The sequence below is a fragment of the Lutra lutra genome, chromosome 9 (assembly GCF_902655055.1).
Source record: "Lutra lutra chromosome 9, mLutLut1.2, whole genome shotgun sequence".
Lineage (NCBI taxonomy): Eukaryota > Metazoa > Chordata > Mammalia > Carnivora > Mustelidae > Lutra > Lutra lutra.
The window spans coordinates 40,358,743-40,376,215 of record NC_062286.1 but is presented as its reverse complement, the minus strand read 5'-3'; the positions used below and the strand labels follow the sequence as shown (position 1 = coordinate 40,376,215).

The window sequence follows — 17,473 nt, the reverse complement described above, 5'->3', positions numbered from 1 at the left end:
CTTCAAGTTCACAGTGCTGATGGCTCTTGCTCCACCCTCCCCTCATCTTTATCGATCATCTGGTCAGGGAAACACTGAGTTGCCATCTCTCTCCTGTTGGGACTCATGATACAATCAGACTGTGGGGGGATGTCAGCTTTGTCTCCTTGCCTCACCTCCCCCTCTGGCTCCTGCAGAAAGCAGACAAAGAGCTAGAAGCTCTTTGAGATAAACATTATAAAAAAGATGTCCAGAACTGAGAAGATAACCGGAATTCTGCTAGAAGTAAAAGGGAATACATGTGCAATAAGAAGAAATACTCCCATTGTAAGAAACTCTCCGTTTTCCTGGGAGAACGTGATCCCCATAAAAGAGTCAGAAATTTGCTACCAATTCAGTTACAGCCTCTGTCTTTCCTAGGACGCAGATGCCTAAAGCCGAGCATCATACAGGTTGTGAACAGAGGGGATTTTTGTATTGTCAACTTTTCTGCATTTTTCACTCCCAAGTTCATTGGATTGTTCACCAGAATCTGTCTTTTCCTTTCCTTTTCCAGTTTGGCCTCTGTGCATCTCCCCTTGGGCTTTGACCATGAGGTCTTAGCCCGTGACAGACATGTCTGGCTCTCTTGTCTAGGCTGTTCCACAGCTCACTGTCAAAGGTCCCGAAGGCTTTCCCTGGAAGAGGGCATTTTATCCTAAGACCTGAAGAACGGGACACTGCACTGGCCAAACCTGGAGGTCAGGAAGAGGTGGGGACTCCAGGCCCAGGAAAGCTAGTGTGGCCGAAGGAGGGCCGACAGTGGGGACTTCTGTATGAATGAGGTCAGAGGGAGAGAGGCGTAGAGCTCAGATCATGCAGGGACCCCATTGTAGATCGCACCTAACAGGCAGAAACAGAGGTACAAAGACTCCATGTTACTGCGCAATAAACACTCACCAACACTGCTGGCGGGGAGAAGCTTCACTGAGAGTGAACCCCTTGGATTCTTCTCATGGAACCAGCGCTGGTCACAGGATGAGTTTGACTGTAGACTGGCCCCATCCCAGGGTACTTCAGAGGACGCTGGGCCCTCAGCAGGGAGGCCACTTCCCACAGAACGCAGGCAGTGTCGGGGATGTCCTCCCCTCTCTGTGACTCCACTCCCAGGGCTCAGCAACTTTCTTGCCTAGACCGGTAGGACCTCCAAGAAGACGGTGAGGAAATCGAAAGGCCAGTGGCATCCCAGTGGTTCTCCTGGGAAGGTCTTCCAGGGTCCTGGGAAAGGACCACAAGCTCTATCCAACCTTGGGAGACTCGGGGGCGTGGCCTGGTTGAATGCTGGCCCTTTCTCCCAGCAGGCATGATGTCAGACGGTGTCCATGGGTGAGGGGACAGGACCCCAAGTGAACCAGTTGCAGGAAGTCTTTGCTCTCTTCTCAAGGCTGCAAGCTCAAAGCAGTCGACTCTGCTGTCCCGTGTGGCCTAAACACCCCTCCCTCTCTGGTCTCCTTCCCTGTGGCCCCTGCTCCCGCCCCCTGCTGTAGGCAAACAGGGGGATGCATGGGCCGAAGCCCACCCATGCAGCCCGAGGCCTGCTCGCCTGCCCCCCAGCCCCACCAGACAGGGTCATCACTGCCCGCCCTCCCAACACACAGCTGGCCCCAAGGGTCCGGCCACCGCCACAGGCCACAAGCCCCTCGGGAGCAGGAGCACATCTCGCAGGGTGAGGCATGGGGCTGGCTGCACATTAGGGCCCAGTGGGGGCAGAGGCCACAGCAGGCCCAGAGCGGAAGCAGGGCCAGGGTGGACCGCCATCTACAGCAGTCTACAAGGGGCCCAGCCACAGGCCACACGGCCAGGCTGGCAGAGGCAGCAGGGCGGAGCATGGAGACAGGGGCGACTGGCAGGGGAAGAAGCAGGCCCAGGCATATCCATTCAGATGCACACTCCCATTTTCCTGAGCTGAGTTTTAACAGGAGCAGTTAGGACTCGAGTATAGTTCCCTTTTAAACAGGGCACCGCTTCCCACAATGCACACACACCCGTGCTGGCTCTCCATCTTCCTGCTCCCAGCACCAGTTACCCAGAACCCCCCTTCCTCACCTCCCATCAGAAGCCAGGCCAGGCTCTCTGTTGCTCCCAGGCCTAGAGGCCACAGAACCAATTTACTTCTCAAAGCAACAACAGCCAAAGGGCAGGGGTAGCAGGACAGTGGGAAGGGCCAAAGTCTCAGTGGCTCGAGGGGACAGTGTCAGAAGAGCCACCTGGGACCCTGACAGACCAGAGTCCAGGCATCTGTGTAGAGTCCCCAAGACAAACGCAGCATCTCCAGCCCAGGGTGAGGGGAGAGAAGGGTGAAGTCCTTCAAGATCTCCAGCCACCCACCCTACCTCACAGCCTCTGGGAAGCTCCAGGGAACTCGTCCCTCTGAAATGGACTTTGAGACACCATTACTCATTTGTTGATTCAGTCCTGAAAATGTGTCAAGGGGCTGGTATGTGTCAGGGATTGTACTGGGGCCAAGCGAGAGGCTGGCAACGATGAGCAACATAAAAAAGGGTCGCAAGTATCTGGTACGGGAGCCACCCCAATCTCTCCTAAGTCCAAGGCAGACACACTAATCAAGCATCGTGCTTGCTATCACGGAGTTTGGGAAAGACCCAAGAATTCTCATCAACACACTTGTCCAGGCAGCCATTCCTAACTTGAACGAAATGGACCAAAGATTTGGTCCACACCCCTCCCAACCCCTCAGATTCATAGATTAAAGCTCTAACCTCCAGATGTGGCTGTATGTGGAGATAGGGCCTCTAAGGAAGTAATTATGGTTAAATGCAATCATAAGGTTGGGACGCTGACAAACAGAACTGGAGAGCTGGCCCCCTCTCTCCCTCCAGGCACGCACGTCATGTAAGCTTGTGGCAAGGGGGCTGCTACCTCCCAGCCAGGAGGAAGCCTCAGAATGAAACCTACCTTGCCAGCATCTTGACCTCGGACTTCCAGCCTCCAGAACTCGAGAAACAAACTGATGTTTAAACTATCCAGTCTGTAGTATTGTGTGATGACGGTCCAAGCAGGCTGTGGCCATGAGTCAATGTGAAGGATGTAGTTTGTCAGCCCTGGGTCAAAGGCAGGGAGGTGTTCATAGGTATAGCTTGCATCAGAAACAGGGAGCCCCATGGTAGGCCCAGGGCCCGTGGTATTTAGAGAGGGGAGTAGATGGAGGTAGGATTGGAGGGTATCACATACAGAGGTGTAGGCCAAGTCAGGGCCTTGGGACTTAGCCTAAGAGCACTGGAGAATGACCTTCAGATCTGCATTTAGAAAGATTGATCTGACAGCTACATTCAGGCTTGTGTGGGGCAGGTAGGATGGGGAGGTGGGAGATCCGTAGGAGGGTTCCCCATAGATCAATCCTAGGGTGCATATGGGCCATTTGAGGGGAGTGGCCTGGCTGCAGACAAGAGGAAGAGGTGAGATGACTCCCCCATTTCTGGCCTGGACGGGGGTCTGGATGAATGGTCCTCGCTTTGACAGAAATGTGACCTCCTATAGGGAGAGCAACTTCTCAGCCTGGACAGACCTCAGGTTGCAAGCAGAGCAGAAGTCCCTGAACCTCACTTCAGCCCACATTCTATTGGTCAGGGCTAGGCACTGGCCAGCCCAGACCAGGGCTAGGGACTCCTAGAGGATGTGAATTATAGGGAAGTGCGAATCATTGGGGCTTTGCCATAATCCACCACCACGTCCAAGTAACAGGCAGGAAGCAAGAAGAGCAAGGACCCAAGCCAGATTCACTTGCCACTTGGGCCTCTCACCTTTGACAAGTTCCTCTGCAGCCCGGGGACTTCGTCTGAGCCGGAGATAGGGTTGGGTCATGTGATCATCCTCAGCTGGAAGGAATTCTGGGAACCTGAATATTTTAACCTGAGCACACTGCAATCTCCTTTAAAACTTGGATTTTTAGTAAGGAAGAAGGGAAGAATGGCTCTTGAGGAGTCATGAAGGGTGACTAGCAGAGTGTTCTGTAGAAACCTTGGAGGGGTGAGGAGGAAATAATGGGCACAGAGCACCTTTGTGGCAGAGAAACCACACACAGCCCTTTACACAGATCCTCTCAGAAGGAAATGGAAAATCTGGTTTTCTAGGTCAGGGGTGAGGCCCGAATGTGCATCTCCCACAAGTGCCCCAGAGATGCTGAGGCTGCGGAAGGAAAACCACATTTTGTATAGCCCAGAACCGGGGTACACCGAGGAAACAAGTAACCTCAGAATCTCAGAGGGTTAAATGACAAAGGTTTGTCTCTTACTCAAGCTACATGTCCACTGCATGCTGCTGGAGCTCTGCTGTGCTGGTGACCAGTCCAGAGGGAAAGAAGTTGTGACAAATCACCAACTGGCTCTTACAGGCATTCAACTTGAATGGCCATGACCAATGTCAACGTCAGGCGGGGAAGAGAAGCTGTTTCAGAGAACGATACTGCAGATTACCATAGGCTTAACTGAGGAGGTAAAATTTGACCTAAAGTCCTGAGGGAGGAATCTTCTATAGAGAAGGTGGGGAGAACTTTCCAGGTGGAGGAAACGCCGTAAGTCACTACCATTGATGGAACACCTGTTAGGTGCCAGAAGCTTCCAGATTGTTTCCTACTCGGCCCCACAAGAACCTGAGATATTTTTAGCCCTTTTAATGAGCAAGGAGACTGAGGGTCTGACATCAGCTGAGCTGCTTGCTGAAGGTTACAGGGCCAGAAAGTAGGAGGCTGGGAAAGCAAACCCAATGTCCCAGGCTTTCTCTCCCAGGCCACAGTGGACAAGTGGGGGCATGTGGTTGTGTAGGGTGTTTGCAGGATGGTCTGTATGCTACCATTCCCCTGGAAATGGTCCTAACATCTAGAGGATGGGTGTTGTTTTTCGAGGAGGAAGGATCATGAACAGATTGCAATTTTTATTATGGTAAAATACACAGAACATGAGACTTAACCATTTTAACTGTAAGTCTACAGTTTCCGTGGCATTAAGCACATTCACACTGTCGGACAACCATTGCCACCATCCATCTCCAGAACTTTTTCATCTTGCGAAACTGAAATTGCCCCCTTGGACACTAACTCCACCCAGCCCTTGGAAGCCACCATTCTACTTTCTGTTTCTATGAATCTGACGATTCTAGGAAATTGTCCTTGCGTGTCCACTATCTCAGGGTAATGTTTCAGTGTTCGTCCATGTGCTAGTAGTATTGACACGTTATTCCTTTATATGGCTGAGTAATATCCTATTGCATGTATGTACTCCGCTTTTATCCACTCACCCACGGATGGATGTTTGGGTATTGTGACGAACTCTGCTATGTCCATGGGTATGCAAATACCTCTTCCGGTCCTTGCTTTGAGTTCTGTGTATGTCTCCAGAAGTGAACAGCTGGATCCAAAGAAATTTTTGACCGAAAGGACTATGGGTCAGAGGTACCGGCGGGCCTTGTTGGGGTCCAGAGAAAATACTGCACACCAGCACATAGGGAGATGCCAACCCCCACCAGGCAACCCCAGGCCCCTCAATGCACCCCCACAAAATGTCCTAGTTGGGGCCTGTTTTGGGGGGACAGGGAGCCCCACCCCCACACCACGCAGGCGCAGGAAGTCTCTCTGCCTTGTTATTTAAATGTCCTGCAGGCACAGAGATCTTGCCCCCAAGGAGTCTGGAAGCTCTGGAGGGAGAATAGCCATTAACCCCTCTGAGTCTCCCTTTCCCTCCTCTATCAAACTGAGGCCGTGGTATTCGCCCGCCTACCTCACAGAATGACGGGAGGTTCCGGTGAACACATGCATTGAGGGGTGTGGAGTCGCCGCTGCCTGTGGCCTGCCCACCACGCCCGCCCAGGCCGCCCTCCAGGCTCCCCTCTTGCTGGGTCAAACAGGGGCACTGCAGGGGTGATGTCTAGGAAGGCAGAAGGGCCTCTGGGGCCATTTCAATAAGGCCAGAAGAGCCCTAGGGCTGAGATAGCTAAAAGGAGGACAGCAGAGGTAAAACCACTCCCTGGTGACAGTTCTAGGGCAGTGGTTCTCAAACTGGAGCAGGACGGAGAAGCCTCAGGGTGTGGATTTGAGACACAGAGGCAGGCCCACCCGCAAATTTCGGATTCAGGAAGTCTAGGGGCCTGAGAATCTGCATCTCTTCCAGTTCTTGGGCATGCTGATACCGCTGGTCTGGGACCTAGCTTTGAGAGCCACCACTCTAGAAAATGGAGGAGAAAAAGCGCTCATTTCGAGGACCACGGACACATGAGTCCCTCCAGCCCTCTTACCCCCTCCCTCCCACTCTCCCTCCCTTTCAGGTTTCTTTCCTTCCTGGTCCTACATTTAATATTAAAGCGTAGCATCCGGACTAGGCTGACCAGATGGCCGCTGGCTGCCGAGGGCCCCAGGCCTGTGGTGTGACCGGACATGGTGGAGTCAGAGTGAGTCAGATAGCCGGCAGAGGGAAAATACCGTGTTCCCAGCGAGGGGCCAGGGTGGCCTTCCAGGCCCTGTAAGAGCGCAGGGCACTGTGCAAAGCTGGGATAGCGTTCCCCTGGGGTCGGGTGTTCCCTGGGCAGCAGGACACTGGGTGAGGAGCTGGTCGGTGGGACGGGCTGTCCCCGAGGCGCTCACTCAGGCCAGGCCTTCAGAGATAGGGACGGAAAGTGGGCCAGGAAGCACAGTGAGTAGGGGCAGAAGTTCTGTGGGCACTGGAAGCAGCCAGCCCTCGGCCCTTAAGATGGCCAAGCGGTCAAATTTCCCCTTTGAATGCTCCCACATCCTTTTCCCCACCAGTAACCCATAGTGAACCCTGCAGTCCACCTTCCCCTGGGCTCGTCCACCAGACTTCTGTGGACCTTCTCTCCCCTCCCTGACCCGGGAGGGACCCCATTGCTCTTTTCCAGAAGATCGCTAAACTACCTGATGAATGGAATTGAAGACATGTCACCCTCTGCCATCAGAACCGGGTGAAAATGACGGGAGGTGCCCCGTGCAAAGGCACAGCTCCAAGAGGGACACCAGCCCTGGGTGTCTGCGCTGGGGTTGGATCTGACTCTGGGGCGCTGCTTTCACATTCTCTAGATCGATTGCTTTAACCATGGAATGGGCCAATGGGACGTGCCCAGCAGGATGGAGGGAGTCATGTAAGATGACATCACAGAGGTCCCTTGTAACTGGTACCGATCTCCTCTGCAGTGAAGAGTCAGCCTGGACGTTCTGAGAGTCAATGTGGTAAGGCACAGACTTACAACATCCCAAGATCCTGGGATCGGTCCGGCCCTCACCACATCCAAGACTCTTCAAGACTTACCTTTGCGTTTCTTTGGGCCATCAAGTGGGGTTCTCAGTTCTTTAAGGAGGCTTTTGGTCGTTGATTTGTTCCAGTTTCGGTTCTTGTGAGCGGCCAGCTCCCCAGCTAGGCTCGCCTCCCCCAGCAGTTCCATCTAGACCTCTGGGAGGCACAGTCGAGAAGCGCCCCGTGGCCCAGGATGGCATCTGGTGTCCTCACATCGACCTGCCACCCTCCACGTAGGCAGCGTCTGATGTGAAAACTCCTTCCTCAGGGTCCAAGCGGGGGTGGGGGGCACAGAGTGAGGAGACTGGGACCCCAGACTCTGCGGCCACTCACCCAGCTTCAAATCCTCATTCCTCCGCTTGTTGGCTGTGTCCGTGGACAAGTTACCACGAAAGGAACCAACGGCACTCTCGTGGGGCCGGCAGGGTGGTTGGGGAATTAACAGACCTATAGGAGTTGCCGTTGCCCGCGCTCGGTGAGCCCCCGCTGAGGGTGGACAGAGCAGGAGCTCAGGATTCTTTGTGCTCTGCTTCTGACCCTCGGTGACTTTCTGCTATTACCACGGTCCCTCCGGCACATGGAGACTATGGTCACAGGTGTAGTGCTCTTGATTGTTGCCCTTTTCATCTAAGGACCTCAGAAGATGCTCCAGCTGTCCCAGCTAAAATCTAGGGGTGAGCTTGGCCCCGTGTGGCCCGCAGCTAACCCCCTTAACCACGGTGTGGGTTCTGCATTAACCTCTTGGCCTGTATGATCTTATTCATTTAATTTGGGGGGGTATTTAATGACAAAGAGTTATCTATACCTATAATAAATAAGAGTTCTTTAGAATAGACAGTGAAGGTCAATAGAAACAAACCAATAGAAAAAATGGGGAAAGGACACAAATAGACAATTCTTAGAAGTGCAAGTCAGGGGGCGCCTGGGTGGCTCAGGTCATGATCCCAGGATCCTGGGATCGAGGCCCATCGGGCTCCCTGCTCAGCGGGAAGCCTGCTTCTCCCCCCCCCCCCCCCCCCGCCTGCTTGTGTTCCCTCTCTCCCTGGGTCTCTCTCTGTCAAATAAATAAATAAAATCTTTTTTTTTAAAAAAGCGCAAATCAGAATAACCAAACAAAGGTGAAAAGCAGCTCAGAACTGTTAATAGAGAATTGCACGTTAAAGTAGCAATGAGATGCCATTGTTTACCTATCAGGATGACTAAGATTTAAATGATTCCCTTTTGTAAAAGATACATTAACCAACCCCTCCATACCTGCGTTTGGGGCAGGGTTTGTCAACTTCACTATCACTGGTATTTGGGCCCAGATAATTCTTGATTGCAGGGGCCTGTCCCATGTGTTGTAGGCTGTGTAGTAGGATCTCAGCCTCTACCCACTCAATGACACTTGCATTCCTCCCACCCCCGTGCCAGTCTTGACAACCAAACATGTCTCCAGACATTATCAAGTGTCCAGGGGGGCAAAACTGTCTCAGTTGAGACCTGCTTGGTATACAGATAAACACTTATAGCCGTATGTGATTTTACGAACATTTACTTAATTTTAATCACTGTTTTGCAAATAAGGAAACTGAGGCACAGGGATGCCAAGTAAGCTCTTAGGGTCACGCTGTCAGTTTAGGACCCGCGATGGGAGGAGGAGTCTGATTGCCGAGCTTCGCTTCGCACCAGAACTGCAGCCACACTGCTCAGCCACATTTTTGAGCTTTGCCTGGTTGACTCATGTAGGACTTCATGTTTCCAGGCGAGATCATGGGTGAGGGAGTTTTTATTGTGGTCCTACTGAGGCTTGTGGTGTCTGATACTGTCACCTGTCGCCCACTACTGGGCGGCCAGTCCAGAAAGCAGCATCCGGCAGGGCCAGCCGACCTCCTGAGCAAGGCTGACGGCAACTTGCAAGGAAAGATCTAGGGCAAGCAGCACTGGGCTTGACCCACACAGTGGACTCTCCTATACTAGCGGGGGAAGGTGGAGCAGCGGGGGTGGGGTTGGGCCCATGAGGGGGGGGTAATGATGACTGCACTCCTGATTCTTTCTCAGTGTTATGCCTTTCCGTGCTCTTCCCTTTCCTCCCCACTCTGTCGTCTCCCCAAACCGCTGCTATAGCCAGCTGGGGGGACCACGGTCTTACCCGGACTGGTGGGGTGTATGGGGGGGGCGCATGTCACCTGGTGGGTTCCTCAACCTTTGGCCAGGTCACAGTGAGGCTGTATCCCTCTGGCTTGTCTGTTGGGGCACTAGGCTGTGGGCTCTGTGAGGGCAGGGCCAGTGTGTTTCCTCCATCTTTGCGAGCGGGGTGCTGTGGGCATCAAGTTCCAGCGGGTGCAGGCTGGGGAAGGAGGGGCACAGTCAGGATACTTAGGTTGGCATGTGCCTTCTGGGCTCCTGAGTCCAAAGCCCTTGGTTCCCAGAGTTGCTCAAGGGGAGTCACATGAACAGCCAAGGGGAGCTGAGGAGCTCAGCCCTGTTCCCTGTAACCAGGTTCTGGCCTTTCCCTGGGCCTGTGAACAGCCCCAAGCTGTAGGAGGTTCTGGGCCGCAGGGAGCTCCCTGATTACCGCTCACAGAATGGGGAGGCAGTGTTGCTTAGAGCTGGAGGGGCAGTCCTCACGGAAGGGCTTCAGGAAGCCCTCCTGTGTCCCCTCTGCCCGCCCCGGGGCGCACTGCAGGCAGGAGCTTCTGCTGGAACAGCAGCCTCCTTCACGTGCTGGGGACGTATGCCCAGCTGCAGACTTCCTGTTTGTGCCCGGAAGCTCCACCTTTCTCTGCTAAGCCCCAGGCAGAGCAGATTGGGATGAACTTTGATCTTCAATAGTTGCAGACATCTATCACCCATGGCCCCATAACAACTTGGGCACACACGCGCACACACTCTCCTACTTTCTGAGGGCAGAGAGCAGATCTTTTTTTTTTTTTTTTAAAGATTTTATTTATTATTCATTTGACAGAGAGAGATCACAAGTAGGCAGAGAGGCAGGCAGAGAGAGAGGAAGAAGCAGGCTTCTGAGCAGAGAGCCCGATGCGGGGCTCGATCCCAGGACCCCGAGATCATGACCTGAGCCGAAGGCAGCGGCTTAACCCGCTGAGCCACCCAGGCGCCCCAACAGATCTTAAGATCTTACTGGGGAAACTGGGTCCCAATGACTCACTCTTGTGAAATCATCCTGGAGACAGAAGGCAAGTGATCTGCACAATTTAGGGCTTATTCTAAGTCAGTTGTTGATCTGCTGCACGTTAGACTTTTTTTTTTTTTTTTTAAGATTTTATTTATTTATTTGACAGAGAGAGCACAAGCAGGCAAGAAGGCAGGCAGAGTGGGAGAAGCAGGTTCCCTGCTAAGCAGAGAGCCCGATGCGGGGCTCAATCCCAGGACCCTGAGATCATGACCTGAGCCAAAGGCAGAGGCTTAACTCGCTGAGCCACCCAGGCTCCCCACATTAGACTCTTCCAGAGATCTTCTATCACCTTCTGTAGCAGGCCACACCCCAGATTCGTTAAATCAGAATCTCTGGGACAGTGCCCTGGGATCGGTTTTTTGTTTTTTAATTTTTTCATTGTTCCAAGATTCACTGTTTATGCACCACATCCAGTACTCCATGCAATATGTGCCCTCCATAATACCCACCACCAGGCTCTCCTAACCCCTTACCCCCCTCCACTCCAAAACCCTCAGTTTGTTTCTCAGAGTCCACAGTCTCTCATGGTTCATTTCCCCCTCCAACTTCCCCAACTCACTTCTCTCAATCTCCCCATGTCCTCCGTGTCATTCCTTATGCTTCATAAGTAAGTGAAACCATATGGTAACTGACTCGCTCTGCTTGACTTATCTCACTCAGCATAATCTCTTCCAGTCCCGTCCATGTTGATACAAAAGTTGGGTATTCATTCTTTCTGTTGGAAGCATAATACTCCCTTGTATATATGCACCATATCTTTACCCATTCATCTGTTGAAGGGCAACTAGACTCTTTCCACAGTTTGGCGACTGTGGCCATTGCTGCTATGAACATTGGGGTACAGATGGCCCTTCTGTTCACCACCTCTGTATCTTTCTGGTAATTACCCAGTAGTGCAATTAATTGCAGGATCATAGGGTAGCTCTATTTTTAATTTCTTAAGGAATCTCCACACTGTTTTCCAAAATGGCTGCATCAACTTGCATTCCCACCAACAGTGTGAGAGGGTTCCCCTTTCTCCACATCCTCTCCAACACATGTTGTTTACTGTGTTGTTATTTTTGGCCATTCTAACTGGTATAAGATGGTATCTCAATGTGGTTTTGATTTGAATCTCCCTGATGGCTAATGATGATGAACATTTTTTTCATGTGTCTGTTAGCCATTTGTATGTCTTCTTGGAGAAGTGTCTGTTCATGTCTTCTGCCCATTTTTTGATGTGGTTATCTGTTTTTTGAGTGTTGAGTTTGAGGAGTTCTTTATATATCTTGGATATCAGCCCTTTCTGTAGTGTCATTTGTGAATATCTTCTCCCTTTCTGTGGGTTGCCTCTTCATTTTGTTGACTGTTTCCTTTGCTGTGCAGAAGCTTTTGATCTTGATGAAGTCCCCAAAGTTCATTTTCGCTTTTGTTTTCTTTGCCTTTGGAGACATGTCTTGAAAGAAGTTATTGTGGCCGATGTTGAAGAGGTTACTGCCTATATTCTCCTCTAGGATTTTGATAGATTCCTGCCTCATGTTGAGGTCTTTTATCCATTTCGAGTTTATCTTTGTGTATGGTGTAAGAGAATAGTCAAGTTTCATTCTTCTATACATAGCTGTCCAATTTTCCCAGCACCATTTATTGAAAACTGTCTTTTATCCACTGTATATTTTTCCTGCTTTGTCAAAGATTAGTTGACCATAGAGTTGCAGGTCCATACCTGGGGCTCTCTATTCTGTTCCACTGGTCTATGTGTCTGTTTTTGTGCCAGTACCAGGCTGTCTTGGTGATCACAGCTTTGTAGTAAAGCTTGAAACCAGGCAACGTGATGCCCCCAGTTTTGTTTTTCCTTTTCAACATTTCCTTAGCAATTCGGGGTCTCTTCTGGTTCCATACAAATTTTAGGATTGTTTGTTCCAGCACTTTGAAAAATGCCAGTGGAATTTTGATTGGGATAGCATTGAAAGTATAGACTGCTCTAGGTAGTATAGACATTTTAACAATGTTTATTCTTTCAATCCATGAGCATGGAATGCTTTTCCATCTTTTTTGTGTCTTCTTCAATTTCTTTCATGAATGTTCTGTAGTTCTTTGAGTACAGATCCTTTACCTCTTTGGTTATGTTTTGGAATAAGTTTTTTATTTTTATTTTATTTTATTTTTTTTTAATTTGACAGACAGATCACAAGTAGGCAGAGAGGCAGGCAGAGAGAGACAGGAGGAGGAGGCAGGCTCCCCGCTGAGCAGAGAGGCCGATGCGGGACTTGATCCCAGGACCTTGAGATCATGACCTGAGCCGAAGGCAGAGGCTTTAACCACTGAGCCAAACAGGCGCCCCGGAATCAGTTTTTTAAAAAGGTTTCCAGGGGCCTGGGTGGCTCGGTTGGTTGGGCGACTGCTTTTGGCTCGGGTCATGATCCTGGAGTTCCAGGATTGAGACCCACGTCAGGCTCCCTGCTCAAAGGGGAGTCTGCTTCTCCCTCTGACTCTCCCCCTTCTCATGCATGCTCTCTCTCTCATTCTCTCTCTAAAATAAATATAATCTTTAAAACAAAAACAAAAACATCAAAATAAAAAGGTTTCCAGGCAGACCCAATGCGCAGAATTGAAAACCTCTGTTTTAAGTGGATGTTGGCAAAAAGGGGGGCTTGATGGTGTAGGAATTAAACCATTTTTGACCGTAGCCACTTTGGTGGTTGCAATTGAAGAGCCCTGTGTAAACAAGGCAGGAGAGAAAATGGCAGAAGGGCTGGGAGGCCCATGGGGGACCAGCAATCCCATCAGCTGAACTGCACGGCCTTGAGCACAGGCAGTGACTGCCCTCCCCACCCTGCAGTCCCCAGCCACCCCACTCAGAAGTCTGTAGGACTGTCACACCACCAGTCTTTTAGAACCAGTCTTGCCTATTTCAGGAGCATTTTCTAGACTCCTACAGCCCCCCATTCAATCATCAACTCAAAGGTTTTAGATTGGCAAGCAACAGAAAGATGCTACTTAAGTGGTTCCTAAGCCTGCATAGGTACAGACCCCCCAAGCGCCCCAGCATCTGATTAAGACATGATCTAAGTGAATCACTACATCTGCCATATAGCACAAAAGAGAAAAGGACAAATATTGACAAGGGGATGGAGAAATCGGAACACTTGTGTGCTGTTGGTGGGAATGTAAAATGGTACAGATGCTGTAGGAGATAGCACAGCAGCTTCTCAAAACATGAAAAATAGAACTTCCACTGCCAATGATCCAACAATTCCACTTCTGGGTCTAAACCCCAAGGAACCGGAAGCAGGGTCTCCAAGAGATCTGTCCATACGTGTTCACGGCAGCATTGTTCACAAGAGCCCAAAGACAGAAGCAACCCAAGTGTCCATCGACGGATGGGTGGATGAACAAAACAGACACACAGTGGAATGTTATTCAGCCTTAAACAGGAAGGAAATTCTGACACACACAATACTGAGGAACGTCGACATTATATCAAGCAAAATAAGCCAATCACAAAAGAGCAAATACTCTTTCCACTTAACAGAGGTAGGAGTCAAATATGGAGACAGCAGGAGGAATGGGGGGCTGCCAGGGGCAAGTGGTCACCAGAGGAATGGGGGAGTTGGTGTTTGATGGTGACACAGATTCAGTTTTGTAAGACGAAGGGCTCTGTGGATGGATGATGGTCCAGGTTATATAATAACGTAACTACTTAATGCCACTGAATTACAGATTTAAGAATAGTTAAGAGAGTGCATTTTATGTCATTTCACCAAAATTAAAAAGACAAAATCACGCACAGCCTAGAGAAGTGGGAAGGGCACACAGTAAGAAGCCACAACCTTTCATAGAAGTGGTTTATCAGAGTTGTGGACTGAAAGAACCTTGACAGGGCCAGGGAGGAACCTGCTTAGGTTTTGTACATCTATTTGGGACCGAGGACAGTGGAGAGACAGGAAAGTTAACCGGACAAAGCGCTTCACCCCCCACTCTGTTCTTCCTGGTTCAGATAGAAAATGTCGAAACCTCACAAAGGAGGGTTCTGTGGGAATGCCGGTAGTTTCTTATGAGAACCCAAAAGAGAAAGATTAAAAAGAAGCGAAGTTATAAAGCAAGCAAGTAGGGAAAATGTTGATACACAAAGGGGTGACGTGGGGAGGACACTCAAGAACAGTGGCTGGGCCTGGCACCACAGGGCTCTGAAGAAACTTGCAGCCACCATGAAGTCTGTGAACCCCACCCGACAGTCACTCCCTGTTCTACTTTGATTAAAAAATTATTATGCACCTGATCTACCCTCTTCATCAGATTTGGCTTGGACCTACTTGTGGTGCTTTCCAAAGCATTTACAGTGCACAGCATATTCTAAAGAACATGCCATCTGAAACAGCCCAGAGCCCCCAAGGACGCTAAGATAGAGACACCCAGTGAGGAGAGCATGTGATGGTAGAAGGGGAGCTCGCAGAATCCTGGCCTGCCATGACCAGCAAGCTCTGCAATGCCTGCTTACAAAGCACGTATATCCTGGGGCAGAAACACATGGAAAACAGAGGTGCTGGGAAACACACAGATGGATCAGGTAGAAGGGCAGGGGGTCATCGCCTCACCTCCCAATACAGGTCAAGAATCTAACTTCAGTGTGCAGTGTCCACACCGTTTCTGCTCCAGCCTTGCTCCTTCCCCTTCGTACCTGCCACATCCAAATGCAGCCGAGCCAAGGAACTTACCCACTTATGCCGAGCCGTGGGGGCCAAGCAACCATGTGCTCCTTAGTCTGGCGGGCTATATTATGATCTCGTGAGGAACCCTCTCCCACAATTCTAGTGGGAGTGGAAGTTACAGAGCCATAAATTGGCCCACTACCCCAAGCACACACAGCTTAACCTGTGGCACGGGATTCCTCTGTGACCCTTCTTTCTGGGCCCCTCAGAAGCTGTGCCTACTCTTCTGTACCCAAGACCTAGTCAGCTGCTGCTGCTGCTTTCCCTAGCGTGGACACAGGAGGCCTTGTGTGGACCAGTCACGTGTCTGGAGGGAGCAGTGTGGTCATTCTCCCCAAGCAAGGCCTCCCTTCCCACCCAACACACATGGGGGACCTTGCCACTGGCTTCTACTCTCCTGGCCACGGGGAAAGAAGCTGACTCAGGAAAGGGGATGAAGCAGGGTCTGGTGGGGGTCACAGGTGGAGGCTGCAGGGGTGAGCTCTCCCCCTCATCCTCTGACAGGAACAGAAGGGACCCAAGACACAGCTGTACTGAGAAATCACAGTCCTGGGCTCTCAGATCAGAAATGGAGAAACCACAAACCAAAGGAAAAAAACAAAAACTGAAGTCTTTTTAGTTTCTTTTCCCCCCTCCCAATAGCTAGTTCCAGTGATGTTTATTACTCAGCCTGAGTGGGAATAACATTAGACAAAAATAGAAATGGACTCTGGTTTTACAAAGCGTTTGTACAAGTCCTCTGATTTTCTGTTCATGCCAGGGTCCCCTGCTGTGGCGCCAGAGGTCAAGGGAGGCTGGATGGCCCAGAGGCTACAGGGCCTGCAGACAGGGTTGCGGCCACAATGCCGACAGCAGAGCCACGAAAGATAAGCCAGGCAATTTGTTCAACAGCCTGACTGGTGACTTAGGGCTCCACATGTGGGGCTGAGCGGCTGGGGTCCTGCACCAGGCACAGAAGTTGGGTGAGTTGAGGCACGGGCTGGGCCTGGGCAAAGAGTCCTGGGCGGAGACTCTGTGGGAACACTTACCCCAGGAACTGGCGTAGCTGGGAGGAAGACGCCATGGGGCCACAGCTCCAGGTTCCCTCCCGAGAGCTCCTGTACCCAGGAGTCCTGCCTGCAGTCACCAGCGGCCCACAGCTACAGGACATCACCTCCCTGCTTCAGTGCCCCACAGGGAAAGGGCTGGCCACCTGAGAGGAACTCAGGATTCGGTGAATCTTGCTCATATCCCAAGACAGGGAAGGCCAAGGAATGCTGCCACTGTCTAGTTGAAGCTGGTCCAGCCCAGAGGCCAGCTGCTTTCACAGATGCCCAGCGTCGCTGCTGTGCCCTGCACAGCCACTCTGAACCACCTTGGATTCTGCTTTCCCAGGCCTCTCAGGGGACGGGCAGGCCGGGCCCTCCCCCACATCCTCCTGGCTGTCCTCCAGGCTGCGCAGATGGTACGTGGCAGACACTATCTTAGGGGCTGCTTGAGCTCAAACAGGCCTGTCCCGCCCCTGACGACTTTCCCGACCACAAGGCAGGCAGAAGGGGACCTCAGCTCATCGTGCGATCCTGGGAGACATAAGAGCTCTTGTTAGGTGGTTGACGGAGAAGTTGGGGTAGGTAAGGAGACAGACGGGGCATCTTGGAGGCCAGCAGGAGGCCCTGAGTTCTGGAGGCCGATGCGGTTACATGAGGTAGCTTTCCCATCTACTGCCCACCCTCCCCAGCTGCTTCCCCAGTGAGATTCCAAGATCTCACTTGTGTGAAAGGCATGTAGAACGGGGCCCAGAGCAGACTTAGGAGAGGGAAAGCCCAGGGCACCTGTCCATGCACTGACCCATCAAGGTGGCCTGCTTCAGGAACTGGAAGCTGGTTTCAAACGTCATCTGCTGCAGAGGGGAGGAGTTTGAACGGATCCCAAAGCGATTCAATGGCTTGTAAACACCCTCGAAGCACATATAGTCGGCGACCAGGGAAAGATGGCGGGGATCCACGGCAATGCCTGTCACATTGGCAGCAACAGCGGAAGGATTATGCAATGACAGGGGAACAGTTGGGACAGCGTCACCTGACATGAGCCAGCGCACAGGCTCAGATGTCAGACCCCCTGGGCTCCACTTCCAGCTTGGTCACCTACTATTCAGTCGGATACTTAGCCCCTAACCACGGCAGGGCAGTCCCCCCTCATCCCAGGCCACTATCGGTGCAGCCCACTCTCCACCTTTAACCACTAGCCCAGGACACAGACTCTAGACTTGCAGGACACGGAGAACCTAACAGCATTGTTTCACTTGGGAGCACAAACCTTGAAGGCAGGTTGGGACCACGTCATCAGGCAAGAGTTTC

The 17,473-nt window shown here is 51.5% G+C and overlaps 1 protein-coding gene across 1 annotated transcript in view; it reads right to left on the bottom strand.

Annotated features, from left to right (window-relative positions):
- Nucleotides 1–15,747: 15,747 nt before the first annotated feature.
- POLR1A (RNA polymerase I subunit A) overlaps nt 15,748–17,473 on the bottom strand; it is a 77,793-nt gene continuing 76,067 nt past the window's right edge. The window contains exons 33-34 of the mRNA XM_047743840.1: nt 16,965–17,129; nt 15,748–16,696 (exon numbers count right to left, since the gene is read on the bottom strand). Of these exons, the coding sequence (XP_047599796.1) occupies nt 16,596–16,696; nt 16,965–17,129 (266 nt within the window). The 3' untranslated portion in view covers nt 15,748–16,595. The remainder of the gene's footprint in view (nt 16,697–16,964; nt 17,130–17,473) is intronic.